The sequence below is a fragment of the Gobius niger genome, assembly GCF_951799975.1.
Source record: "Gobius niger genome assembly, chromosome: 15".
NCBI classification, from domain to species: Eukaryota; Metazoa; Chordata; class Actinopteri; order Gobiiformes; family Gobiidae; genus Gobius; species Gobius niger.
The window spans coordinates 30877740-30895252 of NC_136866.1; the positions used below are offsets into that span (position 1 = coordinate 30877740).

General features: G+C 47.6%; 1 protein-coding gene across 1 annotated transcript; it reads left to right on the forward strand.

Annotated features, from left to right (window-relative positions):
• Positions 1–4725: 4725 nt before the first annotated feature.
• Positions 4726–17360, forward strand: LOC306974707 (toll-like receptor 13; the record flags this gene model as incomplete). Its single annotated transcript, XM_079572079.1, has 7 exons — positions 4726–4742; positions 4880–4908; positions 9530–9602; positions 12255–12511; positions 13953–14108; positions 16830–16890; positions 17129–17360. The coding sequence occupies 7 exons, from the start codon at positions 4726–4728 to the stop codon at positions 17358–17360; spliced, it is 825 nt and encodes a 274-aa protein (XP_079428205.1).
• Positions 17361–17513: the final 153 nt, after the last annotated feature.

Below are 17513 nucleotides of genomic sequence, written 5' to 3' on the forward strand. Positions count from 1 at the left end.
ACTACTGTGGTACTACAACTACTACTACTACTGTGGTACTACTACTACTACTACTACTGTGGTACTACTACTACTACTACTACTGTGGTACTACTACTACTACTACTACTACTGTGGTACTACTACTACTACTACGACTACTGCTACTACTACTACTGCTACTACTACTACTACTACTACTACTACTACTACTACTACTACTACTACTACTACTACTGTGGTACTACTACTACTACTACTACTGCTGCTACTACTACTACTACTACTACTACTGCTACTACTACTGCGGTACGACTACTGCTACTACTACTGTGGTACGACTACTACTACTACTACTACTACTACTACTACTACTACTACTACTACTACTACTACTACTGTGGTACGACTACTACTACTACTACTACTACTACTGTGGTACGACTACTGCTACTACTACTGTGGTACGACTACTGCTACTACTACTGTGGTACTACTACTACTACTACTACTGTGGTACTAACTACTGCTACTACTACTGTGGTACGACTACTGCTACTACTACTGTGGTACGACTACTACTACTACTACTACTACTACTACTACTACTACTACTACTACTACTACTACTGTGGTACGACTACTACTACTACTACTACTACTACTGTGGTACGACTACTGCTACTACTACTGTGGTACGACTACTGCTACTACTACTGTGGTACTACTACTACTACTACCACTGTGGTACTAACTACTGCTACTACTACTGTGGTACGACTACTGCTACTACTACTGTGGTACTACTACTACTACTACTACTGTGGTACTACTACTACTACTACTACTACTGTGGTACTACTACTACTACTACTACTACTACTACTACTACTACTACTGTGGTACGACTACTGCTACTACTACTGTGGTACGACTACTGCTACTACTACTACTGTAGTACTACTACTACTACTACTACTACTGTGGAACGACTACTACTACTACTACTGTGGTACGACTACTACTACTACTACTACTGTAGTACTACTACTACTACTACTGCTACTGTGGAACGACTACTACTACTACTACTGTGGTACTACTACTACTACTGTGGTTCTACTACTACTACTGTGGTACTATTCATGATTAACCTCTTAATCCACGCCTGACCTGAGCTCATTGTCTCCTGTTCGGCTTTACCCAAATCAAAAAAAGAGCAAAAACAAGAACGAAAAGCATTCATCATATTTTACTTTTTATTTAAACATTTTATTTGATATTCTTTATGCTTGCCCTTGATGAGACGTCGGATTAATGAGACGTCGGATTAATGACACGTCGGATTAATGAGACGTCGGATTAATGAGACGTCGGATTAATGAGACGTCGGATTAATGAGACGTCGGACTAATGAGACGTCGGATTAATGAGACGTCGGATTAATGAGACGTCAGATTAATGAGACGTCGGACTAATGAGACGTCGGACTAATGAGACGTCGGACTAATGAGACGTCAGACTAATGAGACGTCGGATTAATGAGACGTCCGACTAATGAGACGTCGGATTAATGAGACGTCCGACTAATGAGACGTCAGATTAATGAGACGTCGGACTAATGAGACGTCAGACTAATGAGACGTCGGATTAATGAGACGTCCGACTAATGAGACGTCGGATTAATGAGACGTCCGACTAATGAGACGTCCGACTAATGAGACGTCGGATTAATGAGACGTCAGATTAATGAGACGTCGGACTAATGAGACGTCAGATTAATGAGACGTCCGACTAATGAGACGTCCGACTAATGAGTCGTCAGATTAATGAGACGTCAAATTAATGAGACGTCGGATTAATGAGACGTCAGATCAATGAGACGTCGGACTAATGAGACGTCAGATTAATGAGACGTCGGAATAATGAGACGTCAGACTAATGAGACGTCGGACTGATGAGACGTCAGATTAATGAGACGTCGGATTAATGAGACGTCGGACTAATGAGACGTCGGACTAATGAGACGTCGGACTAATGAGACGTCGGACTAATGAGACGTCGGACTAATGAGACGTCAGACTGATGAGACGTCGGACTAATGAGACGTCAGATTAATGAGACGTCAGATTAATGAGACGTCGGACTAATGAGACGTCGGACTAATGAGACGTCGGACTAATGAGACGTCGGACTAATGAGACGTCGGATTAACGAGACGTCGGACTGAGACGTCGGATTAATGAGACGTCAGACTAATGAGACGTCGGATTAATGAGACGTCGGACTAATGAGACGTCGGACTAACGAGACGTCGGACTAATGAGACGTCGGACTGATGAGACGTCGGACTGATGAGACGTCGGACTAACGAGACGTCGGATTAATGAGACGTCGGACTAATGAGACGTCGGACTGATGAGACGTCGGATTAATGAGACGTCGGATTAATGAGACGTCGGATTAATGAGACGTCGGACTGATGAGACGTCGGACTAATGAGACGTCGGACTAACGAGACGTCGGATTAATGAGACGTCGGACTAATGAGACGTCGGACTGATGAGACGTCGGACTAATGAGACGTCGGACTAATGAGACGTCGGACTGATGAGACGTCGCATTAATGAGACGTCGGATTAATGAGACGTCGCATTAATGAGACGTCGGATTAATGAGACGTTGGACTGAGATGTCAGAGGTCATTTTCTCTCCTTCAGGGATCCTACAGGGGCGATCAGCTCTCTCCCCATAATTCTGACTCCGCCCCCTCCTTACTGATGTCACAGCCTTGTTGGGACATGTTGGCTGCTACTACTACTGTGGTACGACTACTGCTACTACTACTACTGTAGTACTACTACTACTACTACTACTACTGTGGAACGACTACTACTACTACTACTGTGGTACTACTACTACTACTGTGGTTCTACTACTACTACTGTGGTACTATTCATGATTAACCTCTTAATCCACGCCTGACCTGAGCTCATTGTCTCCTGTTCGGCTTTACCCAAATCAAAAAAAGAGCAAAAACAAGAACGAAAAGCATTCATCATATTTTACTTTTTATTTAAACATTTTATTTGATATTCTTTATGCTTGCCCTTGATGAGACGTCGGATTAATGAGACGTCGGATTAATGACACGTCGGATTAATGAGACGTCGGATTAAAGAGACGTCGGATAAATGAGACGTCGGATTAATGAGACGTCGGACTAATGAGACGTCGGATTAATGAGACGTCAGATTAATGACACGTCGGATTAATGACACGTCGGATTAATGAGACGTCGGATTAATGAGACGTCGGATTAATGAGACGTCGGACTAATGAGACGTCAGATTAATGAGACGTCGGACTAATGAGACGTCAGACTAATGAGACGTCGGATTAATGAGACGTCGGACTAATGAGACGTCGGATTAATGAGACGTCCGACTAATGAGACGTCCGACTAATGAGACGTCGGATTAATGAGACGTCAGATTAATGAGACGTCGGACTAATGAGACGTCAGATTAATGAGACGTCCGACTAATGAGACGTCCGACTAATGAGTCGTCAGATTAATGAGACGTCAAATTAATGAGACGTCGGATTAATGAGACGTCAGATCAATGAGACGTCGGACTAATGAGACGTCAGATTAATGAGACGTCGGAATAATGAGACGTCAGACTAATGAGACGTCGGACTGATGAGACGTCAGATTAATGAGACGTCGGACTAATGAGACGTCGGACTAATGAGACGTCGGATTAATGAGACGTCGGATTAATGAGACGTCGGACTAATGAGACGTCGGACTAATGAGACGTCGGACTAATGAGACGTCGGACTAATGAGACGTCGGACTAATGAGACGTCAGACTGATGAGACGTCGGACTAATGAGACGTCAGATTAATGAGACGTCAGATTAATGAGACGTCGGACTAATGAGACGTCGGACTAATGAGACGTCGGACTAATGAGACGTCGGACTAATGAGACGTCGGACTAATGAGACGTCGGATTAACGAGACGTCGGACTGAGACGTCGGATTAATGAGACGTCAGACTAATGAGACGTCGGATTAATGAGACGTCGGACTAATGAGACGTCGGACTAACGAGACGTCGGACTAATGAGACGTCGGACTGATGAGACGTCGGACTGATGAGACGTCGGACTAACGAGACGTCGGATTAATGAGACGTCGGACTAATGAGACGTCGGACTGATGAGACGTCGGATTAATGAGACGTCGGATTAATGAGACGTCGGATTAATGAGACGTCGGACTGATGAGACGTCGGACTAATGAGACGTCGGACTAACGAGACGTCGGATTAATGAGACGTCGGACTAATGAGACGTCGGACTGATGAGACGTCGGACTAATGAGACGTCGGACTAATGAGACGTCGGACTGATGAGACGTCGCATTAATGAGACGTCGGATTAATGAGACGTCGCATTAATGAGACGTCGGATTAATGAGACGTCGGATTAATGAGACGTCGCATTAATGAGACGTCGGATTAATGAGACGTCGCATTAATGAGACGTCGGACTAATGAGACGTCGGACTGAGATGTCAGAGGTCATTTTCTCTCCTTCAGGGATCCTACAGGGGCGATCAGCTCTCTCCCCATAATTCTGACTCCGCCCCCTCCTTACTGATGTCACAGCCTTGTTGGGACATGTTGGCCATTCACCAACCGTCTGACCATCCAGGGTTACACGCCAGTTTAGATGGCGCCGGACAGAAGGTTTCTGCACAACTGCAGCCTCTGGAGACAAACACGACTAAAGTGTGAATAAACTTAAAGTGTGAATAAACTTGAAAAAGGAAGTTTCTGAAGAGCCTTGTTTCCCGTTTCTGAGCATCTGCACTCACACCCTTCAGTGGATCAGAGACACAAGACACGAGCAGAGGTGAGTCCAGAACCAGGACTAAACCAGGACTAAAGCAGGACTAAAGCAGGACTAAAGCAGGACTAAACCAGGACTAAACCAGGACTAAACCAGGACTAAACCAGGACTAAACCAGGTCTAAAGCAGGACTAAACAGGACTAAACCAGGTCTAAACCAGGACTAAAGCAGGACTAAAGCAGGACTAAACCAGGACTAAACCAGGACTAAACCAGGACTAAACCAGGTCTAAACCAGGACTAAACCAGGACTAAACCAGGACTAAACCAGGTCTAAAGCAGGACTAAACAGGACTAAACCAGGTCTAAACCAGGACTAAACCAGGACTAAACCAGGACTAAACCAGGACTAAACCAGGACTAAACCAGGACTAAAGCAGGACTAAACCAGGACTAAACCAGGACTAAACCAGGACTAAACCAGGACTAAACCAGGACTGAACCAGGACTAAACCAGGACTAAACAAGGACTAAACCAGGACTAAAGCAGGTCTAAACCAGGACTAAACCAGGACTAAACAAGGACTAAACCAGGACTAAACAAGGACTAAAGCAGGTCTAAACCAGGACTAAACCAGGACTAAAGCAGGTCTAAACCAGGACTAAACCAGGACTAAACCAGGACTAAACCAGGACTAAAGCAGGTCTAAAGCAGGACTAAACCAGGACTAAACCAGGACTAAACCAGGACTAAAGCAGGTCTAAACCAGGACTAAACCAGGACTAAAGCAGGACTAAAGCAAGACTAAAGCAGGACTAAACCAGGACTAAACCAGGACTAAACCAGGACTAAACAAGGACTAAAGCAGGTCTAAACCAGGACTAAACCAGGTCTAAACCAGGACTGAACCAGGACTGAACCAGGACTGAACCAGGACTAAAGCAGGTCTAAACCAGGACTAAACCAGGACTAAACCAGGACTAAACAAGGACTAAACCAGGACTGAACCAGGACTGAACCAGGACTAAACCAGGACTAAAGCAGGACTAAACCAGGACTAAACCAGGGCTAAACCAGGACTAAACCAGGACTAAACCAGGACTAAAGCAGGACTAAACCAGGACTAAACAAGGACTAAAGCAGGACTAAACCAGGACTAAACCAGGTCTAAACCAGGACTGAACCAGGACTGAACCAGGACTGAACCAGGACTAAACCAGGACTAAAGCAGGTCTAAACCAGGACTAAACCAGGACTAAACAAGGACTAAAGCAGGTCTAAACCAGGACTAAACCAGGTCTAAACCAGGACTGAACCAGGACTGAACCAGGACTGAACCAGGACTAAACCAGGACTAAAGCAGGTCTAAACCAGGACTAAACCAGGACTAAACCAGGACTAAACCAGGACTGAACCAGGACTGAACCAGGACTAAAGCAGGACTGAACCAGGACTGAACCAGGACTAAACCAGGACTAAACCAGGACTAAACCAGGACTAAACCAGGACTAAACCAGGACTAAACCAGGATTAAACCAGGACTGAACCATGACTGAACCAGGACTGAACCAGGACTAAACCAGGACTAAACCAGGACTAAACCAGGACTGAACCAGGACTAAACCAGGACTGAACCAGGACTAAACCAGGACTAAACCAGGTCTAAACCAGGACTGAACCAGGACTAAACCAGGACTAAACCAGGACTAAACCAGGACTGAACCAGGACTAAACCAGGACTAAACCAGGACTAAACCAGGACTAAGCAGGACTAAACCAGGACTAAACCAGGTCTAAACCAGGACTGAACCAGGACTAAACCAGGACTAAACCAGGACTAAACCAGGACTGAACCAGGACTAAACCAGGACTAAACCAGGACTAAACCAGGACTAAACCAGGTCTGAACCAGGACTGAACCAGGACTGAACCAGGACTAAACCAGGACTAAACCAGGACTAAACCAGGACTAAGCAGGACTAAACCAGGACTAAAGCAGGTCTAAACCAGGACTAAACCAGGACTAAACCAGGACTAAGCAGGACTAAACCAGGACTAAACCAGGACTAAACCAGGACTAAACCAGGACTAAACCAGGACTAAACCAGGACTAAAGCAGGACTAAACAGGACTAAACCAGGACTAAACCAGGACTAAACCAGGACTAAACCAGGACTAAACCAGGTCTAAACCAGGTCTAAACCAGGACTAAACCAGGACTAAACCAGGACTAAGCAGGACTAAACAGGACTAAACCAGGACTAAACCAGGTCTAAACCAGGACTAAAGCAGGACTAAAGCAGGACTAAACCAGGACTAAACCAGGACTAAACCAGGTCTAAACCAGGACTAAACCAGGACTAAACCAGGACTAAACCAGGTCTAAACCAGGTCTAAACCAGGACTAAACCAGGACTAAACCAGGACTAAACCAGGTCTAAACCAGGTCTAAACCAGGACTAAAGCAGGACTAAACCAGGACTAAACCAGGACTAAACCAGGACTAAAGCAGGACTAAAGCAGGACTAAACCAGGACTAAACCAGGACTAAACCAGGTCTAAACCAGGACTAAACCAGGACTAAACCAGGACTAAAGCAGGACTAAAGCAGGACTAAAGCAGGACTAAAGCAGGACTAAAGCAGGACTAAAGCAGGACTAAGCAGGACTGAACCAGGACTAAACCAGGACTAAACCAGGACTAAACCAGGACTGAACCAGGACTAAACCAGGACTAAACCAGGACTAAACCAGGACTGAACCAGGTCTGAACCAGGACTGAACCAGGACTGAACCAGGACTGAACCAGGACTAAACCAGGACTAAACCAGGACTAAACCAGGACTAAGCAGGACTAAACCAGGACTAAACCAGGTCTAAACCAGGTCTAAACCAGGACTGAACCAGGACTGAACCAGGACTGCACCAGGACTAAACCAGGACTAAACCAGGACTAAGCAGGACTAAACCAGGACTAAACCAGGTCTAAACCAGGACTGAACCAGGACTGCACCAGGACTAAACCAGGACTAAACCAGGACTAAGCAGGACTAAACCAGGACTAAACCAGGTCTAAACCAGGACTAAACCAGGACTAAACCAGGACTAAACCAGGTCTAAACCAGGACTGAACCAGGACTAAACCAGGACTAAACCAGGACTAAACCAGGACTGAACCAGGACTAAACCAGGACTAAACCAGGACTAAACCAGGACTGAACCAGGACTGAACCAGGACTGAACCAGGACTAAACCAGGACTAAACCAGGACTAAACCAGGACTAAGCAGGACTAAACCAGGACTAAAGCAGGTCTAAACCAGGACTAAACCAGGACTAAACCAGGACTAAGCAGGACTAAACCAGGACTAAACCAGGACTAAACCAGGACTAAACCAGGACTAAACCAGGACTAAGCAGGACTAAGCAGGACTAAACAGGACTAAACCAGGACTAAACCAGGACTAAACCAGGACTAAAGCAGGACTAAAGCAGGACTAAACCAGGACTAAACCAGGACTAAACCAGGTCTAAACCAGGACTAAACCAGGACTAAACCAGGACTAAACCAGGACTAAACCAGGACTGAACCAGGACTAAACCAGGACTAAACCAGGACTGCACCAGGACTGAACCAGGACTAAACCAGGACTAAAACAGGTCTAAACCAGGACTAAACCAGGACTAAACCAGGACTAAACCAGGTCTAAACCAGGTCTAAACCAGGACTAAACCAGGACTAAACCAGGACTAAGCAGGACTAAACCAGGACTAAACCAGGACTAAACCAGGACTAAACCAGGACTGAACCAGAACTAAACCAGGACTAAAGCAGGACTAAACCAGGACTAAAGCAGGACTAAAGCAGGACTAAACCAGGACTAAACCAGGACTAAACCAGGACTAAACCAGGACTAAAGCAGGACTAAACCAGGACTAAAGCAGGACTAAAGCAGGACTAAACCAGGACTAAGCAGGACTAAACCAGGACTAAACCAGGACTAAACCAGGACTAAACCAGGACTGAACCAGGACTAAACCAGGACTAAACCAGGACTGAACCAGGACTAAACCAGGACTGAACCAGGACTAAACCAGGACTAAACCAGGACTAAACCAGGACTAAACCAGGACTAAACCAGGACTGCACCAGGACTGAACCAGGACTAAACCAGGACTAAAACAGGACTAAACCAGGACTAAAACAGGTCTAAACCAGGACTAAACCAGGACTAAACCAGGTCTAAACCAGGACTAAACCAGGACTAAACCAGGACTAAACCAGGACTGAACCACAGACTTAAAGACAAAGTGTTTAACAGTAGAATATTGAACATATTTTAGGACAAATTCATGTTTTCAACAAATCCTGAGCCTGAGACACAAATAAGTGTATTTTGAAACTAATGTGTTCTGTTAATGATAAAAGTGTGAAGGGCCCGGGGCCGCGGCCGTAGGGTTGGAGACCCCTGAGCACCAGAAGAGCAAACTCCAGAACAATGTGACTGTGAGTGTCTCAGAGTGAAGGACTTTAAAGTGTCACGTTTCACATCAGGACACTTTTAGATCCAGGATTTATGTGTGGATAAAAACATGAAATAAATGATAAACGACAGCAGAGTTTGGGAGGCTGCGTTTGACTTTCAAAGTGCTGCAAATAGACAATGTGCCCTTTGACCCCGTAGAACCCGGCCTGGTTTGGACTCGGCTGTTGCTGTTAGTTCCTGTTTCCAGAGTTTCAGTTCTGCAGCAGCAGCGGTGAGTGACGCCTCCAACTCAACTCATCGTTACCATGACGGCACTGGACACAAATACAGCCCTGATCAGGAAGTTCAACCTCCTGACCCCCACATTAACATGTCCTCCAGTTTGGCTTTACCCAAATCGAAAAACGTCTTCAAAATCCCCCTTGAATTGTAATATAGTGCTTTTATTGTGAAAATCCCCATTTAGTTTTATTATGCTGCAATTTTTGTAAAAATAAATATTTTTTGAAATTCCCAGCACAACTGAAATAACTTAGTAACTATGACCTAACCTGGTCTGGTCCTGGTCTGGGGGGGGGTTAGGGTTTGGGGGGGGGGAACTGGGGGGGAAACTCCTGTGATGTTGGTTTATACAAAACCATTGATTGATTGATTGGTCGGTTGGCTGGTTGGTTGTGGTTGGTCGGTCGGAGACAGTTTCCTGAAGGTCACTGACTGTCCTCTCACTTCCTGTAAACGGCTGTTGTGTGTTTGTGTGTTGACAGGATCTGTCTCAGATGGAGCCTCTGTTCTCTCTCCTCTTTCTGCTGCTTCTGCCTCGTCCTTCATGGCTCTACTCTCTGCACAACTGCTCCATAGACTCCACTGATCCAGGGAACATTAACTGCAAAAACCTCGAATTAGATAGAATTCCCTCAGACATTCCCAAATCTGTCAAGTATCTCAACGTTCGTGGCAATAACATTGAGTCAATCAAACAGAGTGATTTCTCTGGTCTCTCTGAACTCCAGATGTTAGACCTGACTCAGAACCAGATCTCTCACATCGAGGACGCAGCGTTTTCACATTTATCGTCTTTAACTGAGCTCCGTTTGGATTTTAACAGACTCACAAACCTCACAGACCACACGTTCTCAGGCCTGTCCAACCTCACTGTCCTCGGATTAGGATTTAACAAAATCCATCATATTTCAGAGTCGGCCTTTGCTCCTCTGAAAAAGCTGCAGGAGTTAAGTCTGAGAGGTAATCATCTGCTCAACATCAGTGACATTGTGAACATAGTTTCATTGTGTCCATTGTTAAAGTCCTTAGACGTGTCAGAAAACCTTCTCACTTCATTTGAGTCAGAGCTGTTTCCATTTCCTTTGAACATCACTGACCTGGTCCTGAGCTCGACTCCTCTGAGAAGGTTCTCACTTCACTCTGACGTGCTTCCACATTTACAGACACTTGATTTATCAGACACCAACACTGGTCTTCAATGGGACGTTTCAGATAAAGCTTTTCTCAAAAGTCTGAGGACTCTGGATCTGAGTTGGACTAATTTTACTGATGAAACATATCAGTTAATCTTCCAGAGCCTGGAGTCACTGGAGAAACTGTCTCCCCGTCTTCAACATTTGGACAGAGCTGTGTTGGACGGGGCCTGTGGGATCCAGACTTTACAAACATTAGATTTATCTTTCAACTCTATTACAGTTTTAAATTATTGTTTTCTGCCATGTTCTAACCTCACTGAGCTGCATCTTTCTTGGAATGACCTGACAGACTTAGGCCCCTCCTCTCTGCAGATGTTGACCCGTCTGTTGAGGCTGAACCTTGGCTCTAACAAACTGACCAAAGTCCCTCTGACCATCAGGAACATGTCGTCTCTCACGTCTCTGTTACTTTATTCAAACAGGATCAGTAAACTCGGCTGTTTGGACTTCTCTGGTCTGCACCTGTTAAAGGTTCTCCACCTCAGTGATAATAAACTAACTGAACTGGACAGCTGTGCGTTTCAGCCTCTCCAGAACCTTCAGGAACTTAACATAGAAGGAAACACAATTATCCATCTTGATGATAGTTTTGGGATCACTTTTCCAAACCTGCTGGTTTTAAATGCATCTAGAAACAACATTAAGAAACTTCAAACAGGAGTCTTTAGAAACATGTCGCGTCTGACAGAATTGGAATTAGATTCTTATTCAATCATAGAGATGTCATTGCATGAGAGGACGTTTGATGGACTCACAGACCTGAGAACCTTGAGTGTGTCTCCGGTTTGCCTCTTACGCGCAGGTGTAGAACCTCAGTCCAGCTCCAGGGGGCGCTCACAGCTGCAGCAGGTCTTTAATCTACCGTCACTGCAGACGCTAAGAATCACTGTTTCTGATCGTTGTGTGACATATTGGACAAAAGATCTTTTCCAAGGGTTGGATGATTTAAAAGTGCTGTCTGTGAACGATAGACTTTTTACATCTCCTGATTCCAAAATGTTCCTCCACACGCCGCGGTTATTACATCTGGAAATAAGAAACACAGATCAATGGCGTCCAGTTCCAGAGTTGTTTCAGCCGCTCACAGTCTTACAGACTCTGGATCTGTCTGAAAACCATCTCAGATCTGTGGACTTTCTCTCTGAGGTTAATCTGACTCAGCTGCAGACGCTGATCTTAAAGAACAATGATGTGTCTGTTATAAATGTGAGAGTGTTTGAGGCGCTCCCTTCACTGAGACACCTGGACCTCTCTGAGAACCCGCTTGTCTGTAACTGCTCTAACGCTGACTTCATTGAGTGGGTCATCTGGAAAAAACAGGTGTTTGTGAACGGAGCGTATCAGTACAGATGTGCGTCCCTCCCGTCTGAACAGGGGGGGCTCCTGTTAGAGTTTGATTACCGCTGGTGCTGGGAGTCTGTGAGGTTCTTCTGCTTCATCTGCAGCTCTGCTCTGGTGCTTCTCACGCTCCTCCCCACCTTCATCCATCACTTCCTGCGCTTCCATCTGCTGTACGGCTACTACCTGCTGCGGGCCTTTCTGTACCACCGGCAGCAGAGAGGGCGGGGCTGTGCCGAGATCTACGACGCTTTTGTGTCCTACAACGTCCACGACGAGAAGTGGGTTTACAGACAGCTGCTGCCCGAGCTGGAGGGACGGCAGGGCTGGAAGCTGTGTCTGCACCACCGCGACTTCGAGCCAGGTGACTCCAGTTACAGGAAAATACTTGAAAATGCCTTGAAACTGTTAAAATACTTGAAAAATATTCTTAACTCCTGAAATCCTTGAAACTGTTGAAACCTTGAAACTCCTGAAATCCTTAAAGTCCTGATATCCTTGAAACTGGTTAAATTCTTGAAACAGTTGAAATCCCTGTATGCCGGGTCGCTCACAATTAAGAGACACGAGCGTTCTTTTCTTCACTGATGTTTTACTGTGGACATTTCTTTGTCTTGTACACCTTACACCACAGGTACACACCGTAGAACTGCTGAAGAATGATGTCAAATAAAATTAGCTCACTAATTAAACATAAAATGATACAAAACACAGATTGCAAAGTAAACACACCACTTTGGCCTTTGGCTTGTGGACAAACCGGTGCTTCATTTGGTTCATGTTTCTTAGTTTTTGTCGATGTCAGGTCCGTGCCACTTGTGCTGTTTTCTTTAGCTTTGCCACAGACAGGAAGTGACCTTTTCGTGCCCTTAAACTAGACTTACCAACATTACTAAACATAAAATAATTATAAATCGAGTATTACTGATGACATGGCCCGATAAATTGTACTTAAATGTTGGGAAAATAATAATATACAAAATAAATGCGCAATGTAAACGTTCTAAATGTCATTAGCATAGCAACAGCTCCGCCTAGTGGTCGATGTATGAACTACAGGTAACTTCAACTGCTGTTACACCCTGAATCTACTGAATTAATTAAAAGTGTCCTTGAAACTCTTGAAATCCCCCTCACCGCTGAAACGATTTGGCTCCGGTAACTATGGAAACCTGGTCTGGACTTGGTCTGGGTCTAACCCCTGTGTCTGCATGTGTGCTGTGTGTCTAACCCCTGTGTCTGCATGTGTGCTGTGTGTCTAACCCCTGTGTCGGCATGTGTGCTGTGTGTCTAACCCCTGTGTCTGCATGTGTGCTGTGTGTCTAACCCCTGTGTCTGCATGTGTGCTGTGTGTCTAACCCCTGTGTCTGCATGTGTGCTGTGTGTCTAACCCCTGTGTCTGCATGTGTGCTGTGTGTCTAACCCCTGTGTCTGCGTGTGTGCTGTGTGTCTAACCCCTGTGTCTGCATGTGTGCTGTGTGTCTAACCCCTGTGTCTGCATGTGTGCTGTGTGTCTAACCCCTGTGTCTGCATGTGTGCTGTGTGTCTAACCCCTGTGTCTGCGTGTGTGCTGTGTGTCTAACCCCTGTGTCTGCATGTGTGCTGTGTGTCTAACCCCTGTGTCTGCATGTGTGCTGTGTGTCTAACCCCTGTGTCTGCATGTGTGCTGTGTGTCTAACCCCTGTGTCTGCATGTGTGCTGTGTGTCTAACCCCTGTGTCTGCATGTGTGCTGTGTGTCTAACCCCTGTGTCTGCATGTGTGCTGTGTGTCTAACCCCTGTGTCTGCATGTGTGATGTTCTTCAGGGAAAGCCATCATGGAGAACATAGTGGAGGCCATCTACAGCAGCAGGAAGACTCTGTGTGTGATCAGCCACCAGTACCTGCTCAGTGAGTGGTGCTCCCGTGAGATCCAGATGGCCAGGTGCTGCTCCTCTTCACACACGGTTCCTCTGGTTATGGGTGAAGTTCATGTCACATACAGACATGCAAACACATATAGAGTGAAAAAGGTGACAGTTCACGGGGCTGCGGCAGAACGCGCGGTTTGCGGCCATTTTTTAACAGAAAACAAATTCTATGATTAATTAACTCAAACAATCCACTTTTTTGTAGTTCATATGATGGACAACTATATTGATCACACAGTGGACATAGAAGTAAAGGATTTGTACATAATGTGGAATTCCAAATCAGGGTCTGTTCATCAGAAGATACTGTCTTTTTTAATTATATTTAAAAAGGATCAAATATTGTTACATTTTCGATTTTTAAATAAAGTTTTTTAACTTGTATTGACTATTTATAGAAATATAACATACACTGCAGAATATGCCGCCCTATACCATACAAACGAAAATGGCATCATGTTTTTTCTGGCTACAGTAGCGACTAAAGGCTTACAAATGCTTTGGCTTAATTGAATAGTTAAGTCTCTTTGGACACGTTCAGTTTTAGTAAACTTGCCAACGTTCACATCTCTGATCAGCAGAAACCACGTCAGAACCACCCAATGACCACACGGTCCACCTGAGAGGTCAGCCCTCTCCTCACTGACCACACGGTCCACCTGAGAGGTCAGCCCTCTCCTCACTGACCACACGGTCCACCTGGAGAGGTCAGCCCTCTCCTCACTGACCACACGTCCACCTGGAGAGGTCAGCCCTCTCCTCACTGACCACACGGTCCACCTGGAGAGGTCAGCCCTCTCCTCACTGACCACAGTCCACCTGGAGAGGTCAGCCCTCTCCTCACTGACCACACGGTCCACCTGAGAGGTCAGCCCTCTCCTCACTGACCACACGGTCCACCTGGAGAGGTCAGCCCTCTCCTCACTGACCACACGGTCCACCTGAGAGGTCAGCCCTCTCCTCACTGACCACACGGTCCACCTGAGAGGTCAGCCCTCTCCTCACTGACCACACGGTCCACCTGAGAGGTCAGCCCTCTCCTCACTGACCACCTGAGAGGTCAGCCCTCTCCTCACTGACCACACGGTCCACCTGAGAGGTCAGCCCTCTCCTCTCTGACCACACGGTCCACCTGAGAGGTCAGCCCTCTCCTCACTGACCACACGGTCCACCTGAGAGGTCAGCCCTCTCCTCTCTGACCACACGGTCCACCTGAGAGGTCAGCCCTCTCCTCACTGACCACACGGTCCACCTGAGAGGTCAGCCCTCTCCTCACTGACCACACGGTCCACCTGAGAGGTCAGCCCTCTCCTCACTGACCACACGGTCCACCTGAGAGGTCAGCCCTCTCCTCACTGACCACACGGTCCACCTAAGAGGTCAGCCCTCTCCTCACTGACCACACGGTCCACCTGGAGAGGTCAGCCCTCTCCTCACTGACCACACGGTCCACCTGAGAGGTCAGCCCTCTCCTCTCTGACCACACGGTCCACCTGAGAGGTCAGCCCTCTCCTCACTGACCACCTGAGAGGTCAGCCCTCTCCTCACTGACCACACGGTCCACCTGAGAGGTCAGCCCTCTCCTCACTGACCACACGGTCCACCTAAGAGGTCAGCCCTCTCCTCACTGACCACACGGTCCACCTGAGAGGTCAGCCCTCTCCTCACTGACCACACGGTCCACCTGGAGAGGTCAGCCCTCTCCTCACTGACCACACGGTCCACCTGGAGAGGTCAGCCCTCTCCTCACTGACCACACGGTCCACCTGAGAGGTCAGCCCTCTCCTCTCTGACCACACGGTCCACCTGAGAGGTCAGCCCTATCCTCACTGACCACACAGTCCACCTGAGAGGTCAGCCCTCTCCTCACTGACCACACAGTCCACCTGAGAGGTCAGCCCTCTCCTCACTGACCACACGGTCCACCTGGAGAGGTCAGCCCTCTCCTCACTGACCACACGGTCCACCTGAGAGGTCAGCCCTATCCTCACTGACCACACAGTCCACCTGAGAGGTCAGCCCTCTCCTCACTGACCACACAGTCCACCTGAGAGGTCAGCCCTCTCCTCACTGACCACACGGTCCACCTGAGAGGTCAGCCCTCTCCTCACTGACCACCTGGAGAGGTCAGCCCTCTCCTCACTGACCACACGGTCCACCTGAGAGGTCAGCCCTCTCCTCACTGACCACACGGTCCACCTGGAGAGGTCAGCCCTCTCCTCACTGACCACACGGTCCACCTGAGAGGTCAGCCCTCTCCTCTCTGACCACACGGTCCACCTGAGAGGTCAGCCCTCTCCTCACTGACCACACGGTCCACCTGAGAGGTCAGCCCTCTCCTCACTGACCACACGGTCCACCTGGAGAGGTCAGCCCTCTCCTCACTGACCACACGGTCCACCTGGAGAGGTCAGCCCTCTCCTCACTGACCGCAACCGCGCATCAAACGAGCGCAGAGCCACGGGCACCTGCCCGGTCAATTTAGCCTCACAGTAAATGTAGCTCCGTTAGCTTTAAAGGTTAGCTTATAGATGCTCTCATGTTTCACGCGGCTATTGTCAAATATAAAGCTACAGGCATCACAAAACTTAGATTAGTGTTGTGCTCAGTCCCGTGCACAGTTGCGCGCTGTGTCAGTGTATCTTTGTTGTGCTGATGCATTAGCGCTGCAGCTACGAAGTAAAAGCAGTAAAAGTTCACTTGTCGTAATATAAAGCCGTATAACTTGCACCTCAGCGTCAGCGCGATGTCTCATGCGGGTCATCGCCCTCAGTGGTGCGTGTTGGGGCGGGGTCAGCGAGGAGACGAGCCTACAGTCCGCCGGTGGATGCCAGGTGAAGTTAGGGAGCGAGAGAGCGAGCGCGGGGGGGGGGGCAGCGGGGCTCACTCAGCCTGGAGCTGGAGGCTCCTCTGGCTGAAGCCACGGGGAAACGGCATATTTGGCGTAACAGCACCAGTGAACATTTTACAAGCCTCAGCCAGTGCATAGTTTATTTACACGTTAGACCCACCGTATGAACATAAAAGGATGAAGATGTGGTTTCTCTGACCTGGTCCTCGTCTCTGGTGCAGTTTCCGTCTGTTGGACGAGCAGAAGGACGTGTTGATCTTGGTGTTCCTGGAGGAGCTCTCGTCCAATCAGCTGAGCCCGTTCTTCAGGATGAGGAAGCTGATGAGGAGCCGCACGTACCTGAGCTGGAGCGGGGCCCGGGGCCACAGGGGGCTGTTCTGGGAGAGGGTCCGCCACGCACTGCAGTCTGGGGCCCAGCTGCCCGCCGACGACCCACTGCCCACTGACAAGTGACCCGCTGACAACTGACCCACTGACAACTGACCCACTGACAAGTGACCCGCTGACAACTGACCCGCTGACAACTGACCCGCTGACAACTGACCCGCTGACAACTGACCCGCTGCAGACGACCCGCTGTATACAGTTGTCTTCACTCACAGCTTA